Below are 26,330 nucleotides of genomic sequence, written 5' to 3' on the forward strand. Positions count from 1 at the left end.
GAATTCAAAAAAATAATAATAAAAAATGGACTAAGACAGATGAGAGAGGTAGTTGCATGGTAGAGGTGATCTGTACTCACAGACGATCCAAAGCCCTGATAGGTAGGGTCCATGTCCTTGCAATGAAGCTCTCTCATGTTTGTTTTCTCCTGTTGAAGTCAGTGTCAGTGGCAAGAGCCTATGTCACCAGACAGGACTGCAGGGCTTTTGTCCCAGGCAGATTTTCCAGTTGCAAAGTATCTATTTACAGTCCTGATCCCTCCTGCTGAAATATTACCTGAGCACAAAAGTCTGGGTCAGCCATTGAGTAGAAAGAGATCCACGTCTGACTGAATTAGGAGGTGCCCAGGCTGGCTCTGAGTGGGATTTAATGTGATAAAGCCCGAGGAAATGGTGGCCAGCTCTGTTTAACTGCTAATGATTACACTTGCTGCAGACTTCATGTCTCAGTGTTGATACAGCCCCAATTTGGGCCTGTGGGTGAGCACATCCTGTGGGCAAAAGTCTCTTCAGAATAAAACCCTAGCCAAAAGGGTTGGCTGAAGCTGTGAACATAGGAGAAAATTCTGCTTTTAATAATGATTTCCTATTTTTGGATCTGTCGTGTTCACCACATACGTCAGCTATGGGTGAATTATTGTAGCTGTTGTTTCATCTCAGATTTGTTTCTCTTTCTGACTTGCATTCAAAGAGAATGCTGTTACTCTCATAAGATTTCTGTTGGTCATTTCCAACATTTTATGTGAAGTCTGTGGAACAGCAGAGAATTCTTTATATCAATCTGAGCCTGACAGACTGTATTCCTCCATTCCAAGCATCTCCACAGAAGGGTGCAAGATGTATACATTACAGATGCCTCCTCTGGTTTTATTCCAGTTGGGGAAAAGATATTTCACTTCTTTTGTAACCATGCTTAATAATCCCTTAAAAAAAATTAAAAATACTTGATTCACACCAGTTCCACTTCTTGTTTTCCCAGCAATTCCTTCCTTATAACTCATTTTCCTGCCTAAAGTCCATTTTCCATTTCAGAAAAAGCATGCCAGCTCAGCTTCATTTTTCACCTGTTCCTGGATCCCGTGAACAAATTTCCCTTCTGTTGCTGTGCTGTGAAATAATGGCCAGTGGAAATTTCTGCAGCAATACATCAGTACAGAGCTTACACTGTACTTCTTGGTGGTAGCGAGAGGCAGTTGATGGGCTTCCTGTTGCACCTATAAAAAGCTTGGTGATGATCCTGGTAGTTTTGCATCCTCACCATTGGGTTGCTGTGCTTCCTTCACCTTGCGTTCCCCAAACCTGGCCATGCTCCTCTTGACAACTGGAGCTGCTGCTGTCTGGGATTCCTTTTTCTCACTTCGCCACTGTGTTTGCCAGAAAGGAAGCCATGCAGGATGTGGTACACCTTCCTTCATGTTGGTCTCACTCCCACCTTTAACTTTTGACATCTTAGTGTTACCTGGATTTGTTGTCATACCTCTGTGCTTTTGCTCCTAAGCACTGCCATACATCCAAACAAAATACATGCTGTATATCCTTTCATAGGTATTTGTTTATCTTTTCTTCCATCCTTTGGAAATTTACCGAACACCCAGCAGGCTCTTTTCAAATCTGCAAGATCAGAAGTCTTGCTTAAAATCACTGCTGTTCTTCCTTAGTGGCAAGGAGTGCTGGAAGGATCAGCACTCCTTTGCTAATAGCTTTTCTTGTGTGGAGATTTAGTAGGTAAATATGTCAATACTATGTTGATAAATATAAGTTAATTGTATTAAAAAGGTAGATTAAAGTATTTAATAGTCACTTAAATTTGTATGGTGTAAAAGCATGTTAAACTCTCTGGATCATGAAAATTTGTTCCTCCTTTTCACATATGACTTTCCTAAATCTGTTTGAAAAGCGGAACTCAGACTTTTTTTGAATTATTTGTATAAATATGGCTGAATGCCTGGTTTTCAACCTGCAATAGAAACAATAATTCATTGCCTAAATTTAGGACAGGTGTAAGATGGTAAAACTTGCCTGCATAATGCAAAACCTATTGAAGTTCAGTCTGATATGCTCCTGACTCTTTGGAGCCCTGCTCCCTCTAAGCATCACGGAGGCCTTAAAAGAAGAGGGGCTGAGTTGTGAAATTGCTGTACCTGCCATCACTGCAGGCATGATTGTTTCCAAGCTTCTTATTTTTAGCTCTGAACAAAAGTCAAAATCTCTGTTTTTCAGGTTGTGAAACCTCTGCTTTCTAGATGCTGTGCAGGGACAAAAGTTGTTCATTTGGATACAGAAGTTCATAACAGAACCAGATGCATCTGTAAGGGGAGGGAGCAAGACAAGGACACTGTCTCTTAACATGATACATGTGTGCAATCGGGCAGATGGAAGTGCAGGTCTTGGAGCATCCTTGGAAAAAACCCTAGAAGCCTGACTGTTATTTCTAAGGTCGGAAGAGTTACAGTGGTGAAATCATGAGTTATTTCAAATAGCACATGATTTAGCTCCCACTTTCCATGTGAGTATCTGCTCATTGTTAGAGGAGCAGAAATGGAGTCCGTTTCTCTCATGATAAATGAGATTATGGGTATCCGTGACATGCAAGTTTGCATGGGCTGGCAGGAGCAGGACAATGAGAGGTATATGGACTCCTAGGGAAGCACTCCAACTGTTTAAGTAGAGAGAGCTAATACAATCAGCAAAGCAAGCTGTGGGCAAAGCATAGCTGCTCACACTGAATGTGATTCAGGGAGTGATGGGGCAAAATCTGTCCTTGAAATGTGCTCTGTTCCTGCTTTCCTTTCTCCTTGGCCCCACACAGGCGGTGATGTCTGTGCTGGGACTGCAGCCTCTCAGCAAGCCCTGTACCACAGCAGCCTCTGCACCGTGGTATTTGTACAGCATAGTTGCATCTTAGCCTTCTTTTTTATTTTGATGGACTATGTCATTGCATGTTTTGGTAACATTTAGTAAATCTGTTTACTTGGATGAAAGTGGGGCTGAGCAGCTTTTCTTTAGAGAGCCTGAACTTGAGCGTTACCAGGGAGGAACATGTCAGCCCATGTGTGGTTAGGTCTCTCTGAAGGGCAGCCTTTGCAGGAAGTAAATATCATTGTTGTTGCTGCATCCCTCTAAAGATTTAAGCACTGCTAACGTTCTTTCAGTCTAAAAGCTGTTTGGAATAGATTGAGACTGAAAATGTTTGAAATGGCTAATGGAGTTTGAACTCCATTTTCAAATGCTAAATTCACCATGCCACTGGGAAGTAGTCACTGCCTGAAAACATTATTCCTAATTAGCGTTTGAGAAGGAGCAGTACTAACTTCTGTGCTTCACTGTAGAAGTTGAATGTGGCAAGAGAAGGTGCTTAGTGAAATTGCACCTTAGAGCTCCAACACCTGGGGCCAACAGCTTATACAGATGAGACAGCCTGGCAATGCCAGAAATCATGGTTAGATATAGGATATTTATATAAAATAAATTAAAAATAATTCAGAAGAATTATAGACTTGAGTACTCTAGGCTGATACCTGCATTATTGGATTACCACAGTTTGCATGCACAAATGAGAGGGTAATTGGTCTCTGGGTTGAACAAACAATTGCCATGATTGCCTAAACATTAGAAAATTAGGCTAAATTCACAGCACATTTATAAATACTGAATTCTCTAAATAAAATCTCTGATTTTTTGGATGACTGTTTCAGAAGCATATATTCTGTTGTTGCAATTTAGTTCTTTTCTGAATAAAGCAGTTTTGGTGAATAATGCCATGCCTGGTCAGCCTCTAAGTGCATTTAACTTTGAAAGTAATCATCTATGAACAGGAAGAGCCTTTGTGGCCAAGCTTTTGTAGCTAAGTGGTTAAACATAACCAGTTCTCAGAAGGGAAGTGCTTTGTAGTTTTTAACGCAAGTTTAAATATAACAATATGCAACATTTTCCATGTCCCAATTCTTTGTAAATAAACCTGTGATATTCTTTGTCAGAGTCTACAAAGGCAACAAGCCCAGTGTTACCTAATTTCTCAGGTTTGTAGGGCTGTGGTTCTTTCTTTCAAGTGCAGACTTTTTGGGAAGGACAGTGGGGGACCCAGTGGGCTTGGGTTATCTGTCTTGTTCAGCTACAATATTTTTAACAGGCTGTGTAAGGAGAGGGAGGCACAATGGCCTCACAAAGACAAATATTAGCTCTCTCTGTCAGTGTGTTCATATCAGTTGACAAGAAATGTTGTATTAGGTAAAAAAAATTAACTTGCTCTATGTCTTACCTATTAAAATACGCTACTTGAAACTACTTTCTGTGCAATACATGGAGCAGGCAAGTTTTGCTGTGGGCAAGCAGAACAGCTCTCTGAAGCAGGGTCAGTGTGAGATGCAGGGTGCATTACATCTCTTCTGTGGCCTCCCAGTCTGCCTCAGTCTGGGGAGAGCAGTGGCTCTTCAGCAGTGCTGTGTGTGCTGGGAGGATGGTGCCTTGTGGCTACAGGGCCCAGCTCTGGAAAAAGCTCCATATTGTGGGCCACAGGGGCACCCCTGGCTTTGCAGCTGTGCTCAGGGATTGTGTCTTGTCGCGACTGCTCAAAAAACTTTACTGCTTAAAATGTCACGTATGTGTGAAGTAAGAGGAATAAGGTGCATTTCAGAGACTGTGAGTACTGCTGGGAAGTCCCTAAGCAACCAAGAATTCAGACATCTATTACTAAGCATGGCCTGAAAATTCATACTTCTCTGTCTTTTGTCTCTTTTATTCATAGGCTCAATGATTGTGTAAATCACTTCATGCAGGTGTTGGTAACACAGCTGGGTAGAGCCCAGGAACCCACATGTAAAAAACGGTGCTCAGTTTGTCAGAACAATGGGATTTTTTTCACTTTCTGGTGTCTATGAGGCCCCCATCATGTTTTGTGAGAGCCATGGTTTAGTCATATTGTATCCTGAGCTCTCCAGATGAAGCAGAAGTTTGGGGAATCCCATGATGTTTCTGCCTGAGTGATACATGCTTTTTTTCATTACCACACATGTGGAAAGTGATGGGGGGAAATCAGAGTGGCTCATGTAAGCTCTAAGAAAAAATGCAGGCAATAATATCCAGGCACTTGTTGTGTAGAGTTTGGGTGCTTCAGTTTATGGAGAGAAAACATCACCTTTTAGTCTGAGGGTGAGGATATGGAGGAGAGCCTCCAGGGATGCAGTAGGTACTGCAAGCTGCTTCATTAAATTAGTACGTGGTAATTCTTCATATTAGGCAAGTTGCATGCCACAGGCCTTCCTCTGGAATTCGTGTCTTTGTGTAATGGAAGAGAAAATGTGTTTGGATGGCCAGATTTTTCTGGGTTTCAGTCCTTGGCTATCTTGAATGACAGAGTTACTCCATTGTAACTGAGAGCATAATCTGGGTTGCTGGGCATTGATTTTGGTTTTCTCCTCTTATGGCACAGAAAATGAGCGTGACAGATCTGTAGGTTGATTGAAAATACCCCTAAGCTTCCTCTTGTGAACCTTCTGTGAAGTGGCTGCCTTGGCCGACCCCAGCACAGTGCCCTGGTCACACAGGCACTGCTGGTGGCCCTGGCCTCTTGCTGGCCTGCTGGAAGCCAAGAGAAGCTTGGCTCCTTGTGGAGAACTTCAGGAGATCCACTTCTCTCTGTGGTTTCCTGCTCTGGAGCCTGGTAAGACAGCTCAGCCAGCTGCTTTCAGAAAAAGGGCTTAATTTGTGGAGGCTGGAAGAGGCTGCAGGGAGTGCCAGGAGTCCCTTGTCAGCCCTGTCCTGCTGCCCGTGCCCACAGGTGGGAATGTCCTTCCAAGAAAATGCTGCCTGGTTCTCCTTGCTTTCCAGCCCTTGAGCTGTCCTGTGGCACTCCTTTTACAGCTTCCTGGGGTGACTCTGCTTCTCTTCTCCTTTCAAAAGAGTCAAAGCTTTTAGTTCTGTCTGCACATTCCTCGCCAAAAAGGCATGAGGTGGAGAAGGGAAGTGGAGGAAGCAAGTATCACTGTTGGATTTGGCATGTATGTCTGGGAGAGGATGTAAGGAAGACGTGACTTTTTTTTATCAGAAACCTCAGAGACTGAAGGAACTTTACTTGGAACAGTTTTATTCCCAGAAATCTACTTGAACACTGTTCTTGCTTGTAATTAATGCCTTAGCTGATAGTATTGAATAGTGTGTGTGGGCAGGAGCTGGGTTGCAATTGTTGGTATGCATGTGTGTTGGCTGCACGACAAACTGAAAAATGCAAGCCATGATAACCAGGTTCTTAACCTCTTCCTAAGACAAAACTGCTCTTCTGTTTGGCTTTGACTAAATTGCATATTTTTTGTTTATTGTCAGATAGACACAATTTCACTGGAAATCAGGACGCTGTATCCTTCTGTACCTGAAGATGCAGAACAAAAAGCAGAAAATTTATTTGTTAGAGAGGTGAGTATCTAATTTTAAATGAAACCAAGAGTTTGGGGGAGGTTTGCTATGTTTATAATGAACATCTTTTTTCTTTTAATATGCTTTAGGTGGTTTGAATCAGGTTTGAATTTTGAAGGCCAGGCCCCCCCAGGAGGGGGGAGGGTTAACAGCATGTCTGCAGTTGCCTGTTGTGAGGTGTTTGTATCTAGAAAAAATGTAAATGCACTGAATTGGCCTGTCATTGTACAGTTTTCCAGCTGCGTTCTCTGTCACCACTAGTCCACTGATATTGATGTTGGCATTTTTACATCACTGCTAATGATCAGTGATCTGCATGTGCTTTGCACTTTGAAAATATTGATACCTTTCCAAAAATAGATAGCTAATTGGCACTGGTTTAGACTCCTAGGTGTTATTACAAGGTATGTATCTCATTTGGAGGTGTACATATGAGGAGTAGGTGCATTGTGAAGGATGCATAGGGATTTATATTTATTGTCAGTATTTAGAGTCTGTTTCACTCTCCCATAATAGAAAGTTCAGCAAGTTCTTCCTTTAAAGTTAGAGGCCCACCAGGAGTCAAAAATTGCTCTATCTTTAAAAACCCCTTATTGGTTGTATTGTTTCCATACCTGATCTCAGATTGTAGAAGATTTCTCATCCTGCTGCCTCAGGAATATTTCATGCTGTCACTAGTTTTATCATTTTGAAGGACTTTAGAGGAGCTGGTTGCAGTGTTCAAAGGAATTTACTTTAGATGGTCCCCAGAACATTCCCATCTTTCATTATAGATGTGCAATATAGCTCACTATTTGCATTCACAAAACAGGTTTATGAAACCAAATTTTCAGCCAGCTTTGAGAAGGAGTTAAATTCCAAGTACTTATGATTAGCCCATAATGTGATGGTTCACAGCCTTTTTTTCACAGATTGGGATTTTTCACACTTCACTTCTGGTCTGAAAAAAGTATTTCATATGCACTTTAATTGCAAGAGGAAACTGTGGAGGGAAAGTCAGTCACAGGCAAAACCAGGATTAGAAATCATTAAGTCCAAAATTAGGCAGAAATGTAGCTGTTGACTTGTATGCAATGTGACATTTTACAGGCTGGCCCTATTTCTTTCCAGCAGGTCTAAAAAGAGCAATAATAATTTACTGCCGGCTCAGACTGCCTACTTTGTCATCTTTGTTAATCTGGCAGCAGTGTTAAAAGATAACATAGCTTATGGAGTTATCTACCTTCCCAGAAAGCTCACTGCTCTTTCAGCACTTTGGGGTCTGCTTTTTATTTTAAGGTTCCACAAGTTGCAAGGCCAGCACTGTGCTCATGGCTTTGCAGAGAAAGTGGTGGGTCTAAAAATGGAACACGGTGCACAGTGCCTGGGAATCGTTACAGCGGAGTACACCAAGGGGATGCTAATGGCAACCTGGTGAAGCACATATTGAGTGCATCTATAGCTTTCTCTGCAGTACCAGTGAGCCAAGGGGAGGGGGAGAGGGGAGCAAAGCAGTGGAAAAAAACAGTACTACAGGAGTAAGCCTCTGCATGGAAGAGTGGCAGGGTAAAGACCCTGTTTAAAGTAGTAATGCATATGTTCCAATTTGCCACAAAAATGATACATATATACACAATAAATTAAAGTCTACGAAGAGGATGGTTTCCTGTCCAAAATTATGGCAAAACTGACCACAGGGTTCTGTGAAGATCTGTGATGGTAGTCCCCTGAAGCAATTGCAGAGACGTTACTGCCCTAGCAGCAGCCTATTGTGTTCACAGCAGGTGTTCAGCACTTGGGGATAGATGTACAGGAGTGGAGTTGGTGGCTTTTGTTTCTGTCTTGGAACTATGGAAAAGCCAACTCTTCACTCACTGAAGGAGGCTTTCTTCAAATATAGCACAATATGAGCAGTGAAGGTGTCCACCTTGTGCACACTTGACTGACTGTTGGTCACCTGGACTTGTGGCAACTCAGGATCAAATGCCTAATTCCTGGTGAGACTCTGGGGAATGTCCAGCTCCATATGCTGAAGCCATTTGGGCATCAGCTGTCCCTGACTGCTCACTGTCTCAGTACTTCAGCAAGTTGAGACAAAGACATGGAGCAAGTTGGTGAGCTGTAAAAGGATCTACTCTTGGAGGGGAAGCTAATTGCCTCCATGTGGTGCAGTGTGAGGACTTGGTGCTGAAACTGTTTAAGACCTCAGATCCATGATCTCGTGTCTCATTCTTCGGGGTGCTTGGTGGTGTTCAGATGGTCTTGCCTACAAGACGAGGTCATTTGTAGAGGGTTGCCAGAAGTCTGTGATAATGCCTTAACATCCTGTCTGTTTCTTCCCAGCTGTGTGTTTCCCACTGGTGACATAGGAAAGCTTTTCCTCCACCTCTAGCCCTTTCATTGCTGTAGCTCTTCAAGGATGAGGGTTTTTCCCCCAGCCCTTACCAAAATCCATACTAAGACAACGTAGGGATTTGATCAGATTTCTCTTCCTCAAGCAACCATAAACAGTACTCAGTGGCACACCAGGAGGACTCAATTGCCTGGGCAGTATCAGTTTATGGATCCAAAAGAGCTGACAAGACAGATGGAGACAGATGAGGCTGATATTGCTGAGGAAAGCTTTCAGTATCGATGGCATTTGATGTTGTCCACCTGTAGCAGAATGTTTCTGCCTCTGGTTGTCTATTCAGTTCTCTTAATACCGCTTTTGGATTCCTCAGGAACTCAAAAGTTTTCCTATTGAATATATTTTCCTATTGAATATTGAAACATTATTGCAATGGCTGAGGCAGAAGAATTGACTTTAAATAAGATGTCTGACAACATCAGACATTCCTATACCTGTAGTTGTATTAGGATCCTTTCCTTGTGGATTTTTTCCACCTTAGCTTTTCTTAGGCAGGACTAGCCTGAGAAACTACATCAGGTTCCAAGAAAGGCAAAGTTTCCAGAAACTTCTAAAACCAGAATGTAATTGTCTTCAGTGGTTTGTTGTTTTAAGTATTCCTAACTTCCTTTATCATGCTGCTTCCTTCCAAATTCTGAATTTTTTCATTCCTCACAGAGTCTGCTGCACATCTACTGCATTAATGTCAGTCAGCATTGTCCTCATGGTCCATAATTTTGGCAAAAAGAAACATTCACTTCACTAGAAACAAAATCTTCCTTATAGATAATGAAAAGATTCCTAATATCACCTTTCCTAAGTCTGTATCCTGAATATGCAGATCAAATGGGAATTCTTGGGATTTTCCCCACATTTCATTTGGAAAAATAAGGCGATACTGCACTTTGCTATTCAAAGTTACATTTAGTTTGAGGAACTACCCAATTGTTATGTATTTAATCCCTTATTGGTTTGCATCAAGTCAGTATTTTCAGGAAGACTGCAGATATGGGCACACAAATACATGCTGTTTGTGTGTGTGTGTGTATCTATAGGAATAAAGTTCTAGGTATATGTAAAAATAATGCAGAAAGTAAATAAATATTAGTTTTCAACTCCCCTTTAAGAAATGAGTTTAAGCCAGGTGATCCTTCCAAAAAAAATGTGCTATGCAGATAAGTTTTTGGGAAGCATGTTTGCAGAGGGGCTGTCCCCATAAATGAGGAGAGGTGTAGGAGCTTTTCAGGGGCAGGAGGAGTGATGTTCCTGGGTGAAAAACAAATCAAAATGAAATAACAGTGTAGGAATATTTCAAATTAGTTCAGTGAATGATGTAGTTAATTTTGTCTGTGGTAATATAGTGTTCATGTTGGTGTCTCTGAACTTTCCTGTTGAGGTTTTCTAAATACAGAAGAGGGAGTTGTCACTTGTAGTAAACTTGCAAAGCCCTTGCTACTCATCTGAGGGAGTTTTTATTTGAGATTTTGCAGGTTGGGTTTTACAGGATCTGTAAGTAATTATGAAACATGAGCTTTATTAATCACAATGTAAAAAAGCCACAGCCTCCTGTATAACTTCTGAAAGTGATGCTGTGCCATAGTGTTGATTTCTGAGGCTTTTTGATTTGCAGGCTAATCTGCATTGTTCTTCACCTCTTTCCAAATCAGACTAAAATGGGAACTCCTGTTGACAATGACACCCAGAAAGTTTTGTTGTCCTTCATCACAGTGTAATTTTCCCCATCTCCAAAATCTAAGTTTTTTCAGTGCTTGAAAAAGCTGTAACATCAGGGCTGGACATAGATCATTAAAGGATAGTGTGTCTCTTGATAGCACAGAAGATAAATACTTGTTAAAATGTTTGATACCTTAAAATAATAGCGTGTTTCAATGTTTTGGCTTGTTACTTGTCTGTGTCACTGGACTTTACGTGTGAAAGTGTTATTTTGGGAACAGTTTTGAAAGCCCCAAAGTGAAGGCCCAGGTTGGCAGCAGCCGCTGGTGACGCTCACTGGGCTGGATTTTGACCTGGTGATCTCGGCACCCTCCGTGTTCCCAAATCCCCACACAGTTCCTTCCTTTGGTGTTGCAGCTGAGGTCAGAGGAGAGAGGGAAGGCTCTGTGAGCAGGGCTGTGCACGTCATGGACAGAGCATGGAGCCACCTCTGCAGCTTCCTCTGCAGCACCGCGGCCGCTTCCAGTCCCGGAACGCCTTGGCTTTCTGTTCCAGGCTCCTGCATGTGCTTGCCCTGCCCTGTCCCACCTCAGGAACAGCCACTCTGCCATGATGAGGGGACAGTTTCTCTGTGCATGCAGTTCCTCTGCAAGGAGCCCACTTGTTCCACTAATGACTTTTGTTGTACGTGCATCTCTATTTCTGAAGGCCACGTACTAGTGCTGTCTTAGAGAGGATATAAGCAGGGAAGTTGTTTCCTTTTTGTTTCCCTCACTTCCCCCTTTTTTTGGTTTTTTTTTCTTTTTGTTTGTTTGGGGTTTTTTGTGGGTTGGTTAGTTGGTTCTTTTGGGTTTTTTTTCCCTCCAAAAAGTTCCTTTCCGTTGCTGGGTAAATCTTTCTTAAACGTCTTTTTCACAGTGGTAGCTATCACGCTGTCATCACCAGAACCAGAGATAAGAAGTTACACGTGGAAAAAGTCTGCAGGATTGTCTGTCCCTGCAAGGAAAAATTAGGCCATCTGGACCAAAAAAAAAAGAAAGAAAAAAAAAAATATTAAAAAAAAAGGAAAGACCTTAGTTTGATAGGGCCCCTGGGAATGAGCTGTGCTGCCTGCCTGGTTAACAGAGCAGTAGAAAGTTCGTGCAAACATGTGCCAAGCCTCCCACATCCCAAAACTTCCATTTCTCCGTCTATTTTTTCCTCCCCCACAGTTCACTTGAGCTCAACAGCCCCTGCATTGGTGCCTCTGTTCTTTGCCAGGAAGTATCCAGCTCTAGCCTCTTCATGAAATCTCCGCCTGTAGAAAGGTTTTACTTGCTCCTCAAATCAGGTTTGCAGGTATTGTTTCTCATTGCTAAAACTTAATTTCCAGTAATAATTTCCAATTTAAAAAAAGCCTGCTAAGTCTGTACGGTTAGCAGAAGTATTTAATTTTCAGTTGGGATATTCTGAAGAGAAAATCTTTTTTTGGCGTTACTATTTAAGTTAGCTCCAGTTTCCTCACAGAAGCTAGTTCAGGAGCAGTGGTAGCTGTTGCACGGGTCTGGCTTGTCTTTTGTGAATTTATTGAGTGATACTTGAATGTGCTCCTTTGTCCCCTTGGCTTTTTATTTTGATTAGCTTTTTCTTGGAGGAGCACAATAAACCTTTATAGTTACAAGCTAAAATACTGTGGCCTGCTTTATATGTTATTCACAACTGCTTTTTTGAGCACACCAGCCTATAATGTTTGCAATAAAAGCCGACATTGAGAGTTCTCTGTGGGCTTTAATTGCATCTATTAAATAAAATACTTAGTAATGGAAGTACCACAGGAGAAAAGTGGTCCTTTCTGTACAAGGTTCACTTGGTTTACATTTGCCAAGGAAGAGGGGAGTGATGTGTGAATTGGAGGTTCTGGGCTCACCCTCACAGTGCTCTGTGAAGTTCTCCTTGGCTTATGTAAAATAGAGTATATGTTACTCTTGTAAGAGTACTCTTATAGCCTAGGTAACTGTCATACACTTTAACACAAATACAAGAGTGACAAGAAAGTTTGGTGTGAATGTTTTTTTTTTTTATTATCTCTACATTCAGAGGCCAAGTGCAAACAATGCTGGAGTGGTTTTCAGGGGTAGCTTTGAACCTGACCCTGGCAAGTGCAGAGAGAGTCAGTTATAATGCTGTAATATTATCTTCATTCTTGGAGAATATGTGATTATATTGTCTAATGGTCACACTTTATTCTGCATCCTGTAAAATAATGAGGTCTTGTATCAGATGAGAAAGTAAATAGTGGATCCACATGGAATGTGTTTACTGCCTTTGGTTGTGCTGAACTGCTAGGGACAGAAGTGCCTGTAAATGTGCACCCACTTCCTTGCCATCTTTTCCACACTCTAAACCAAATAACGCTTGTCACAGAAGACTCTGAATACAAAGACAATTACATCCTAAAATAATTTATGACTACATACTCTGCCTATTTTGCACAAGATGTAGAAAAAGAGATGTGTTAAGCCAGTGCTGAGTAATCTAGACAGCCCATCTCAGGTTTGCTCCAGCAGCCTGCTAATCCCCTCTCTGTCCCTCTGAGGCAGAGGGCCCTGTGCAAGCAAAGACTCCCATGGGCACTTCAGAAGAAGCTGGGAATGAAGAAAGGGAATACTCCCAGCTGAAGCAGTCAACCTTTTTAAACTAATTTATAATTGTCCTTTTATTCTCTTTCCTTCTACCTTCCCTGCACAGTTTTTGGTATTTAGATACCTTTGATCCATCTGTTATTCCATTCTGTTTGACTCCTGGAGTCTCATGCCTTTCTGTGAGACTCTCTTTACTGTTCCCACCTCAGATTCCTTTCAGTACTGCTGCTTCTTTCTCTACTGTAGAGCCCCACCATTTTCCTTCCCGATGTGCCTCCTTTTCCTTGTGGTCTTGGGCAGCAACTTCTACTGTTGGATTCTAGACTTGAGTCCTCTCTTTTTTCCTTTCCATCTCAGGTGGGCTGGCACAAATTTTCAGGTGGAGTGCAGGGACAAAATAACACAATACTGTGGTGAAATTTTCAGCATACTGTACAAATATCAGTTTGCAATTTACACTCTGTATGAAGAATCACTGGAAATCCTGACATAGTGTCATTTTTCTTGTAGATGTGTGCCTTAGCAATAACTGTACATATTTCATGCATCTTGTTGCCTTTCAAAATGTCATGTTGTGTTTAGCTGCATTGATAAAAGTTCTGCATCAAATAAATTGCACAAATATTCTGGTCTATTTGACAGCACAGACAAAACCCTTCTGTATAGTTCAGGTTTGGCTTCCTTATTTAAGGGTGATTGATATACTAAGAACAATTTTCAAAGGTGAATACAAAACCAGCAAGAAAATTTTTAGACAGTGAAAACTACATGGTGACATGACTGAGCAAATTCAGTGTGGAAGGGAATATTATGGACTGGTGAAAAACTGTAGTCCTATTAATATATTCCTGAATGTTATTAAGAGGTTAAAGATAATCCTGAAGGGCAGAATAAGAAGTAGAGCACTTGTGCTGCAACAAGGGAGAGTAAAAAGAGTAAGACTAATGTATTTACAGTGGAAGGCTTAGGTAATGAAACAGGATGCAAAAAAAATGTGTAATCAATGTCCGTGGAGGAAGTCAGGCCTAAACTAGATCATGTCTTTTGAGCCAGTAACTATATAATTTAATGATGCTTCCTAGAAAGCAGATGAGAATCAGTAAAGCATGTTAAATTGCTATCAGTTCCTCCTCCATCTTGTGTGATTCAGTGCATTTGATTTTAAAGGGAAATTGTGCTTCAAAATATCGAAACATATGACTCTGGCTTTCTTTAAGAACTGAGCACCCAGTTCTAAAAGAGAAGAATATGTTTAGCATGTGGGCTGCCCTGAACTTTGTCTCTAGCCTTCTTGAGTCGAAACCCTTGTAGTAATTCTATTGTTGTTGTTTGTGTTTCTTCTGTTTAGGCTTGTAAATACTACAGTTCCCACTGGCATGTTGTGAACTACAAATATGAATCCTATTCAGAAGACTTTCGACACTTACCACAGTAAGAACTCACATAAGTTCGCTTTTCTTATTATTTTTTTCCTCATTAGGCTTGTGTTACTTGCTAAGCTTTGTCCGTATTTGCACTTTCCTTTGTCTTCTAAGCTGTGCTTAGTTTACCGTATTTTTAGTGCCTTGCATTTTTAAAAAGGGGAAGCAAAGGTCCTTCAGAAAAGTTCAAGACTCTGCAGAATTCCCTGGTATCAACAAACTCCATTAGTGCTGATTCAAATCCTTACAAGTGTTTTTGCCTTTTCAAAACACAGTTGATACAGGAGAGATGGCTTTTCGTTTTCCTTAATAATGCATAAATGTCACTCTCCTTTCACTGGGGTTCATTCTCCTTTTACTTACCCTGTGGAACAGAGAGTAGGATTGCAGTGCTTTGTGGCCTCATTGTACAGGAGAGCTGGGTGCACTGATGGTACAAGGCTGTGGAGGTGTGCCAGTGTCAGGGTAAGGGGCATCTTGCCTGTGCTTGGAGGTACATGAACATGAAAATCACTGGAAAAGTGCTGGGAGGAGCAGGAAGAAGTTCCTTGACTTGAGTGAAAAGAAATGAAGAATCTGGTGTTCCTACATGCATGAGTTTCTACCCATACTCTTGTTTCTGGAAGGTTTGTGTCCTGCCCCTGAGGAATGTTTTAGAGAGTAGTTACCAAAATCACCAAGTGCCAGAATGAGCTGTTTTACTGCCTCCTTTCATGGAGTTTAAGTCATTAAAATTAACTGGATGAAAAAGTTTTTTACCTGCACATAAGACAGGGATGCATGAGTGCTCCAAGCTTGGATTGGATGGAAACTAGTACCAACTTCATTGCTTCATGAACTGAAAAACCTCATAAAATTGAGTTCTTATGGCCCAGTTAGATGCTGTGTTCAGAGGGTTTTGCACTGCAAACTTTCCTTTAGACCTGCATTTGCTCTTGAAAGTTGGTATTTTTATGAGCAGCATACATGGTAGTACAAAAAGCCATTAAGAGCAGTTTTGCTAATCAGAGATTATAAACACACCCTTTCTTAAGTACCCAGCCTGCTGATTGGTTTAGAAAATTAATGCATTTAGTGCTCAAGAAAAATGGTTGTAGCACAGCAGTTTTCCATTTAACCTTAAATGTCTTCACTCTTATGAAATATGCATGGGGCAGATGTGGGTACATTACTATGCACAAAAGTACATTTTAGCTGATTACATACATCCCCTTCTGCAGAGGATGTTTTAGTGTGGTGCTTAATGGGATCTGCTTTCATGAATTCATGCTCCAGGGGTACCAGGGTGTCTTACATCTTACTTTTTTCCCCTCCTAGCATGTACATTGTACTGAGGATTATACTGACCCAAGATCTTGTGTCTCATAGGGAAGGTCTGGGTGCCACACTTGATATTTCAGGCGCTAAGTTATAGCAGGGGTAGTCTACATTTTGTTTGCTGGAAACTGCCATGGCTTTTGAGCTTAACATACCTTTAACAGATCTGGTTTGAGATCCACCTAATTTCATATTGTTTCCAGCCTCCTCTACCTTGATTTGCACATGCATGTTGCAAAGTTTGGTGTTTTAGACTAAAACTTTTCAAGAAAAATAAAGAGACATGATATGTCGTGGTCATTATACTGTATCTCACTGTTGATAGTTCTGGATCTTTTTACCACTTTTTACTTTGTTTTTTTTCGATTTGAAGACACCTGCTGTCATACTTTGAGAAATCTGAACATATTCTTGTATCAATCCCTTTATGGGAAGTCATTGTATGGGCAAACACTGGATGAGTGTTAAGTGTTTAGCTTTACATTGTGGGAAAGGAATATCATTCACAATACCAGTTATACCTGTGGCTAAAGTAATTCCCTTCACTGAGGGTGTGCTGAGCTTCTCTGTGGGCTTTTCCATGCAGAAACAAGCATATTGGCACTCAGCAGTTTTCAGCAGTGCTGAAGGACTTCATGCTTGGGTGTGCTTGAGGCCGTGCTGTGCCGAGTCACACAGTCGTGCATCACCTCCAGTTATGGCTGCATGGTGTAGCAGATTTTTGTCAGAGTTGCTCCTTCTGAATGCTGACCCTTTCTGATTGGGAAGCAGCTGCTGCGGGATGCTGAGCACCCAGGGCAGGCAGTGAGTGCTCAACATGCCCACTGCAGCACTGCTGGGGCACCAGGACAGAGCTCAGCACCTTGTGCATGACAGGATCAAAATATTTAGCAATTGCTTTGGTTTTTCTCTGAGTGTGCTCCCCCTTGGAGGTTTTTCTCAGCTCTTTCTAAGCCCTTAAATTTCTCTCTTTGAGCTCTCACTATCTCTTTTACACCATGTTTTATGCTTCGTGCCGGTGTGTTCTTGCTTCTTGGCCAAGTGGACAGGTGGGAAAAGATCAGGGATTGCTTAGTGTGTGCTGTGCTGACTGCCTGGGAACAGAAAGTCATTAGCAAAATTTTTGCTGCTGTTTATAGGAAACCTGGAACAGTTGATAGATATTTCAGGTCTGGTTCCTCTTTTCTGTAAAAGGTGGGATTTGGCTTGAGATTTTCGGTTTGGAGTCCTTTCAGGCGGGAGTGTTTGTGTAAGAATTTTTAACAGCTGCCCTTGGTTGAATTGGAAAACTGGCAATGGTTTTCCATCACAAGTATTCTGACTATTAAAGCTTTACAGGTCAAAAATGCTAGCAGATTGTAAATGTTTTATTCAAAACATTGATCAGTTTTTTGTAGTAAATAAACTGCAATACTGGAATGAACCAAAGAGGGAATGAAACACTTTTGTGTTCTCTGTGCACTTGTGGTGGTATGGGCACATCATGGGAACACTGGTTTTGAAATGGGGAAAATGAAGAGGAGATAGGTATTGCTCATTACTCTGATCTTCCTTATCTGTAATTTATGCATAACTGAATAAAAAATGGAAAGGGTCAAAGTTATCTTTTTCTTTTTTTTTTTAATTCTGGAAAAGTCAGTCTTCCTTATAAATAATAGCTTTTAGTATGAAAACTTTTTTAGGTTTTCATATCACAACTGAAGGTTTTCAATATGAGATTTGTAATCTTTAGGAATTCGAAAACAGTACTGGAATTTTTCAGGGCACTGAAAAATCTGGTTTTTTCCATTTAAAAATACCCTTGAATTTTTATTCTGTGTATTTGGCTGTTACTTACTGTTTGATTCTGCAATATGAGAAATACTCTGGGCCTAAATACTGTTATTTATGTGCTTGAAATTAAGCAAATGCTTAAGTGCTTAAGTGCTTTGCTTTTTCATATTCAGGTGTGAGTTTGAGTATACAGTATAAAGAAATTAAATGGCATCACATCAAAAAAACACCTGTGTATTTTGAAAAATTGCTTGAAGACTGTGCGCATCATATTGAATAGAAAAAAAATCTTGAAATCATGAAGTGATGTAGAAGCTTTAAGTGAAAGTTCTAACGTTCTTTTTTAAGGAATCTATTGAGGAGCTCAGTCTCCTTCCTTTGCCAGCCTTGATTGGGATCTCTCTTTGGAAATTATTTTGGGTTTGTTGCCCGTTGTGGTGGAAGAGCTGCAGAGAGACTAAGAATTGCTATTTTATTATTTGCGTAGAATTGTTACAGCTTCAGAGTCTTGAGGGGGAAAAATACATGTGGCTTAGGAAGAAAGTATTTTAAAAGTGTCGTGATTTTAAAGGAGTCAATAGGATCACAGTAAAAGGTGCACTGACATTGCACTGGGGGCTCAGTGTGGTTACCTCCCTGAAATAGTAGGTAATAAATAAATTTATTTAAATATAAATAAATATAAATATAAATTTATTTAATAAATAAATAAATACATTTTTCCCTCTCCCAGAAGTGAATGTAGACCAGAGAAACTGCCATCACATTCCTTTGAAATCGATCATGAAGATGTGGATAAGGATGAAGTATGTATTCTGGTTTTGGCTTGGGTTGGTTGTTTTTTTTTTGTACTGGGGAAGTTATTTATTGCTTTAATATCAAATAAAGGATGATAATGGGGCATCATTATCTCCTATAAAATATTTCATATTTTATATAGCTCTGAAATTAGTGGAACAGCTTTGTCTCATGTCCTCCCATGTATGGGAGGGCTATTAATAATGTCTTATTTTAAAAGGAATGAAGGGGTAATTATTTGTTATCAAGCAGATATTCACACATTACATTTTTTGTCTTGGAATTCAGAAAACAAATCTGTGCAATTTTAACCTTGTCTTCCATATAGGACACAACATCCCACTCATCTTCTAAAGGTGGTGGTGGAGGAGGAGGAGGAGGAGGATTAGCAGCAGGAGTTTACAAGTCTGGATGGCTTTATAAAGGGAATTTCAACAGCACTGTCAACAATAGCATTACTGTTCGTGTAAGGAAACAACAAAATTCTTTCTTTATTGCCTTTGGATTTATTTTCCCTACAGAGGCACACTTTTTTGCCATTGTCACGTAGCTGTTTATATCTCAGGTTTGATTACATTGCTCTAAATGATAATAAAGTAATATTTCATTTGTCTGCAGAATAGTGATTGAAGTGCAATCAGGAGTTACCTGTTATCTAAACCCTGTGAATAAAGTATCAGTGAAAACAATTTGCATTGCAACAATTTTCATGCTTCTTCTTTTCCACCACTGCAGTCATTCAAAAAGCGCTACTTCCAGCTGACACAGCTGTCGGATAACTCGTATATTATGAATTTTTATAAAGATGAAAAAATATCAAAGGAGCCAAAGGGATGTATTTTTTTGGATTCTTGTACAGGAGTCGTACAGGTAAGTTCCAGTTTATTTCATAGTAGTGTTTTGAGTGTAGAAGGCATTTAAAAAGGCAAGTGGAAGAACACGTTCATTAGCAGAATAATGGTCTCATTAGCAGTTTCAGGAAATGAAAGCACCAATGATTTTGCTCTTTAATTTGGTGCAGATGCTCAGACTAACAAGTTACAAAAAAGCACAGCTGAATTATGGTAGCAGACCACGCACACACTCTTTGTCCATGGTGAACATGAGAAAAAGATACTGTGAAATATTTGAGAGGGGTTTCACTGAAATTATTTTCTGAGATGTCAGATTTTACCTCATGCTTACTAAGAGCATGCTTACTTCTTGTGGGGTAAAGAGATTCAGGTTACAAAGCATTGCCTGTTGGGCAAGTGTGAAATTAATCTTGTATCCTGAGCCTCCTTGAAGGTCATCACTTTTGGAGATGATAGAGAGTCTTAATGGCATCAGATAGGACAGAACATTATTGTTTGTTATCCAGAAATGTCTAAATCAGTCCTTTTTTTCCTATTGTTACCCTTAGACTGTGTTCTTAGCTTTTTTCTCCCCTCTTGTTCTTCCTTTCCTCTCATTCTAATAATATATTTCTCTTTTTCTTTTGTTTCATTCTAAACAAGATGGTCCCTTGAATGGTATGTGACTATTGACAGATCTAGCCCAATGTGTCAGTGAATAAGGAAATGCCTTTTATTTAATCCATACTTTACAACTTAACCAGTAAAGATTGGTAACAGTGCTAGGCAGGCTGATTTGAGGATTGCTTTGAAAGAAACCTTTCAGGTAACACAAGGGAAGACCCCTGATAAACAAGAAGTTTTCTTGGTTATGATGTCCCTCCTTTACCTCTAAACCCCTTGGAGCAAGAAAAGTGTTCAGTTCCCAGTGGTTCACCCTGGGAACAAGTATTTGCTGACAGTCCCCAGCTCTGTGGGCAGTGGCCATTATCCCAGTGCTGTTCAGAAGGGTGTTTCTTTTTCCAAACAGGGGTAGGAGAGGATGGAGATAAGCATGTAGGACCGTAATGTCTGCCAGTGTCAGTCCATTGGCTTGAGAGACCCTCACAGGTCACCTGGAAGTGTAGCAGAAGCCATGGAGGAGATTCTTACAGAGAAATCCTGGTTTGAAATTGCTGCTTTCTCCTGCTGCAGCAGGGGTTTTCTTGTAAGCTGGGTCTCAGCAGAGCTCCAGTCCAGCCCTGTAAGGTGTTGTTCTGCACATATTTAACCCAGAGGGTGCCCTTTCCTGCTGTGTTGTTTCTCATGACACTCCAGGATAGCAGAAATGGCTTGACTGCAAGATTTCTGCCCTTTTTGACTAACTTCTGACAAAAAGAACCTCAAGAAACCTTTGAAAACCTCCTCCCCCTGAACCTTTGACAGATGCTTTCTAAATCTACAGTGTTCCTCCAGATTGTCCCACACTGGTTGAACGTGGGTTCTCCTCTTGCCTGCCTCTAGATGGAAGTTTCTGTGATAGTTTTTGATTGAAATTTAGTATGGGACTCACAAATGTGAGCTATCTTCACTAGCAAGGAGTTAGTCTTAGCCAAGGGTGTCCTAAGGTGAATACCATCAGCTGTCAAAGTCTGTGACGGACTTGGAATCTTAGGGCTGAAAAACAAAACCTCCTTAGAGTTGCAATAAATGGGGAGACCAGAGAATGTGGAGAAAGAGTTGGGTAAAACTGAATTTTTAGTGAAAAATTGTAATATGTACATTGTGATTTAATGAGTTTTGATACTACTATAAATTAAGTCTCTATGAATTTCTTTGAGCTCCTGTTTGATTGAGATACAATATCAAAATTGTAGTAAATATTCCAGAGAAATCATCTCCAGATAAAATACAAAATGCTTCCAAAACAATTCGTTAGTTTGGAAGAATGACCCTGCAGGCATTAGACTTAGCCTGATGTTTCATTTATAGCTCATTCATAGTCTCTTTTTTGAATCTTGTATTATTTCCTTCTGGAAGAAATTTTTGAACTTGAAATTAATTGTTGAAGATTAGAAGTCAAGGTACATATACCATATGGAAGGAGTTTTATAGAGGAGCAAACTGAGAAATGGCACCTTGGGTTCTTTTTTTCCCATTCACTGATCAGGAAGGTAAAATAGTTTGCCTTAGATTTGAAACAAAGACTTTGCTGTAGATCTCATCTGCTTGCCAGAAGTCTGAAGTGCAGATGGAAAAGTGGATATTGAAGTTTTCCTGCCCTGCCTGATGTTTTTAAGGTTCAGCATGCAAGATATATTGCTGTGTTAGATAATGTCTGATAGTCTTTCAGTACCTGATTTAAAGATCTTGGCCATGTCATAAGGGAAAATATATAAAATAGAAGAAAAATCCATTGATTTTAAATGCATTTGTCTTATCTGAAGTAAAATTGAAAAAGAGTATTCTTCTTCATGGATTGTGCATAAACTGGTGTACATAATTTACTTTACAAGTAATCTGGCTTTAAAAGTTTTAAATGGCCATTAGCTAAGATTTTTGACATAGTTTTGTTTAACTTCTAGCTCTTGGTCAAGCCCTTATATAATTTTATATATGTGTAACAGGTTTTAGTGTAGTTTTAGTCCTTGTTTTACGTTAGCTTGAAAGTATGATTGGAGGAAAGGAGTAATTTCAGGATCAGGATAAATACTGAACACCCAAGAACCAATTGCTACAAAACCCAAGCCTATACTCTGCATTGATGAATTAAAATTTATAACCCTGAAAGGATATTCACCTCCATAAAGTACTTGAGAGGAAAATTATTTCCTATCAAGAGAATATCCAGTAGCAGAACTAAAAGCTAGCACATGTGCACACACATACACACAGACAATCCCAAGTCAGTTTGAAAAGCCAAGATTTGTCTGACCCCATTGACCCAAGTAGCTCTAGAAGAAGTAGTTCAGTCTTAAGTGATTCCTGATCTGGGTCATGACATGTAATATAAGAACTGGAGCAAGTGATTAGCAACAGATTGGGTAGGAATCTTCTAAATCATCTCTGCTGCTGGAAAAAAATGTTCATGGAACTTGCTTCTAAGTGTCCTGGGTTGTCATCCTCCTCTGCTAATCAGTATCAGATTTTGCCTCTGTTCCTCTTAAATCAGAGTATCACTATCATCTCACCATCTGGCTTAGAAACCTCTTAATAACTTGTTCATATAGAAGTGCAGAAAAATACTTAGATTATACAGAACTACAGGAGACCACTTTGATGTTATTTGAGACTGTTAAGGAAGAAAAAATGGAGTGAAATGACCAGTTATGGGGTGGATGATTTTTTTTTTTTCATTTGTCAGCATCACTGCAAGGTTAAATCTGTCAACAAAGTGATGGCAGTCTTCTGGAATATTGGAATCAAAATAGTGGCACTGATGTCCATCATCAGTCAGTTTTAAAAGTTCAGTGAAACAATGGGGGATGGAATGTGTTGCTGTTCTCTCACATATAAGCAAGGAGGAGAGAAAATTGATACAACTGCCTTCCTTAAGACTAAGAGATATGTACCTCAATAATTGGGTAAATATGAGAAATTAAGCCCATTATGTTAGATCCCATCACTTTATTTAATTTTATTGAGCTGTTTCAGTAGCTAAGTTCCTGTTAATTCTTCTGACAGAAATTGATAGACTTATCTCCTGCAGGTAAAATCTGGTGACAGAGAACAGCTCTCAGGACTCAATCTATTCCTAGTATACTGGGCATTTGTTCCTATTTTGTGCTTGAAAAGGATAGCATTGCAATGACTGCCCAGCACTACACCTCACCTTTGCCTTTTGTGAAAAATACTTGAAATCCCCTAAGTTGTTTTTAAAATCCATCTAAGACAAAAGTAGATGTGGGAAGTACCCGTTGTAATAGTTACTGTGCAGGAATTTGTCCTGTTGCAATCTTCTGGAAAGTCCTCTTCTCACTCTCCCCCCAAATATTTATATGACTTGGCAATACTTTGATTTATCTTTTTGGGAGTCTGGTGTGCTGGTCAAGTATAAGAGGCTTGTTTTTTAGAGCCGTTCTCTCCAGACAACTTCAATTCATGTAGCAGTGCTGCATTTTGTGACCAGAGGTTTTTTATTGTTCCACATGGGAGGTATTCCCTTCTGAGCTATTGTCCATCTTAGATTTCTGTGGCTAAATATAGGACCTATGTTTGGCCACAGAGGCTTTTAAATGCACAAATTGACAGAAATTTGTGTTAATATTGCACTATCTGAATTTCCTTTAAAGCCACTGAAGTTTGTTTATATGTCATTTTTAAGGAGTGGCCATATACAAGTCCATCTTATGGATGCCTTTTTCAGTACCTTTTTGTATTAGTTCTAATGGGGTTTTTTTTATTTTATTTTCCTTTTGTTCCAACAGAATAACAGACTTAGGAAACATGCCTTTGAGTTGAAAATGAATGACCTCACATACTTTGTGCTGGCAGCTGAAAATGAGCAGGATATGGATGACTGGATTTTTACTCTCAACAAAATCCTGCAAATAAATCCAGAGGGAACCATTCAGGAGAGGAAGAGTGCAGATCTCACTGATCTGAGACTTGGTAAGAGTGAAAAATCTCTTGTATTGTCGGGGCTTTTTTAAATAAGTGAAAAAAGTGGAACCTTCATATGAGTATTTCATCATTTTAACTGCCTGCATCTGTAATGGATTCTGTACCTATTGATTCCTGATGAAGCATCACCAGTCTTGGCAATCCCTGAACAATTTCAGCTAACTCCCCTCAGATCATGTTCAAACGGCTGGAGGGGAGGTAATGCTGTTCCCACAAAGTCAGCAGGAGCAACGTGTCTCCACTTTGCATATGCAGCTCTTTTAAATTTAGTCCTCTCTGTCAATGATCTTGCTGGTACTTTGTGTTTTACTGTCCTGGAACTCTGAAGACTTAAAAAAGTTTTGTGCTGGAGTGTGGTTTGATCAGTTCTTTTTCCAACATTATGTTTTCTTTAAAAATCTGGAGCTAATAATTAAAAAAAAAAAACAGCTGTGGTATATGGCTCTTTCTCTGAAAGCTTATTGACTTTTGCTTCTTGCTTTTTTGAGCTTGCATATTATGCTCTCACTGTGGAAGAAAGAATTGGATGCTCTGTTATACTGCAGTCTTCATGTGGCAGTAACTCATTCCTCCACATAATAAATCTACATACAGTTTGGATGAACTCCAGCTGAAATTCTAAGGCTGAAAATACTTGAAACCTTAATACAGATATAAAATGCATGTGCTCTGAGCTGAGTCAAAGCTTTGCATCCATATGCATCTGAATCTTAGACATGTTCAGAGCTAATTGAACTCTTTAGCCTGATGTTTATAGTAAGTTCTAATTTTGGAAGGACAGGATACTCATATAGACAAAGATGTTTTTAGAACTTGGAGGCACAAGAGATTTGCACTTCAGAATCAGAGGAGTACTTTTGAGAATCTGACCCATAAGGAATATTAATATTAATAAAACAGGAAGAAATATGTGCATAAAGGGTCAAAAACACAGGCTAGCAAAAAACAGAAGTCTCTACTGATAAAAAGGCTGATAACAAACAACAGAAATGTGCTATAGAGTTAACTTGTCAAAAGACGTGAGGCTTTCTTGGCAAGAAGAGCCCTAAGTGACTGTAGTGACTTCTTTCACATGGGGCTGAATCACCACGTGAGAGCAGAGCACTCCCTGGTGAGCTGGGTGAAGCACAGGGCTTGTGTTCAGTGCTGTTCTCTGCATCCATAGGTTTGCAGCTCAGGGAGTCCCAACTGCACCCCTCCCTTTCCCAGAGAGAGGGTAAGGTCCTGCCTGCCACGCTGAACGCTCCCTTTACTGGGAATCCAAAATCTTTGGTTGCCATAAACCCTTGGTGTTACATCAGAAGGGACTGAGAGGAAAAGGTGTCTTTGTCATGGGTGTGAATGTTTGTCATGGGTGAATGTGTTGGATGTTTCACTGAGTAGTCAGGCCTGTTGTTTGGAAGTTTAAATATAGACTAAGATACAGTGAGCAGCAGTGAGAGATGAGGTGGAGGAGGACGGAGCATCACTTCCATTTGGAGAGATGATGAGTCTGAAGGGAATAAAAATAAATGACATGGAAATGTGTTTTTATCTTTTAAATCCTTTGGTAATAGCAAGAATAATAAAACCATTTTGTGATTATTTTTCCTTCTCTTCAAGACCCTGCAGAAGTTCCGGTGAATTATGATTGCTGTCAAGAAGAGGCAGATTCTTCAGAGAGCACCTTGCACCCAGACTTTGCAAAAGTAATGGATGTTACACTTTTCTTTACAAGTCTAGTGGAAAGAACTTCCTAGGTGAAAAATGGCTGCCAATACCTGATCATTAATATTCTGAAAGATTGAAAACTGTAGCACAGTCTATTACAATGGTTAGAGACACAACAAGTGACAGGAATAATCTTCTTTCTGAGCACCTCATCCTTTTGTTTAAGTGAGAAAATCTCCACCAGATGGAAAGAGTAGGTGCTCCACAGTGTGTTTTGATTTAGACCTGTGAAGTCAGTAAGGGTCTGGTCCCCTCAGTTATGTGTGAAATATTTGCTCATCTGAGCTGCATTTCAGTAGAAGCTGGCCCTTGGAGAGCCAAAATTTCCTGTGTGACTGGTAGGGAAGTGAGCTCTGAACTGCTCATTGCCTTCTGTAATTTCATTGAAAGATGCATGTTCTACCAGGGGAGGCATTTTGTCCTCTTGAGCTCATAAACTGCTTCATGTGGATGAGATAATTGTGTGTGGTGCTAAGAAGCTTTTTAATGAAAAGCTAGATTCGAAATGCTTCACTGCTTTCTCTTAAACAAATGTACAATCTGTTTGTAGCCTTCTGCCAGTGAGCTGCTGTAGATGCTGCCTACAGAGCCAAATGCTGTTTGAGGATGTTACACAGATTTGAACTGAAAGCTGTCTATGCAATTGAGGACAGAATTTTACTGTAGGTCATATTCATATATGTGAAGTGGCCACCTAGAATGTGAAAAAAGAAAAAAAAAAAACCAAAATTAAATCACCAAACAAAATAAAAACAAAACAACCAAGCAAATTAAAGTATCTGAGTTTATGTATTAAGGGCAGCAG

General features: G+C 40.1%; 1 protein-coding gene across 19 annotated transcripts in view; it reads left to right on the forward strand.

The window, feature by feature from the left end:
- DOCK10 (dedicator of cytokinesis 10) overlaps positions 1-26,330 on the forward strand; it is a 168,066-nt gene that overhangs the window by 79,179 nt on the left and 62,557 nt on the right. For all 19 annotated transcript variants that reach the window (XM_068200933.1, XM_068200928.1, XM_068200934.1 and 16 more), the window contains 7 exons: positions 6,319-6,408; positions 14,420-14,502; positions 18,316-18,388; positions 18,709-18,846; positions 19,116-19,250; positions 23,620-23,803; positions 25,418-25,503. In XM_068200933.1, coding sequence (XP_068057034.1) covers positions 6,319-6,408; positions 14,420-14,502; positions 18,316-18,388; positions 18,709-18,846; positions 19,116-19,250; positions 23,620-23,803; positions 25,418-25,503 — 789 coding nt within the window. The remainder of the gene's footprint in view (positions 1-6,318; positions 6,409-14,419; positions 14,503-18,315; positions 18,389-18,708; positions 18,847-19,115; positions 19,251-23,619; positions 23,804-25,417; positions 25,504-26,330) is intronic.

Source organism: Anomalospiza imberbis, chromosome 10 (assembly GCF_031753505.1).
Source record: "Anomalospiza imberbis isolate Cuckoo-Finch-1a 21T00152 chromosome 10, ASM3175350v1, whole genome shotgun sequence".
In the NCBI taxonomy this organism is placed as follows: domain Eukaryota; kingdom Metazoa; phylum Chordata; class Aves; order Passeriformes; family Viduidae; genus Anomalospiza; species Anomalospiza imberbis.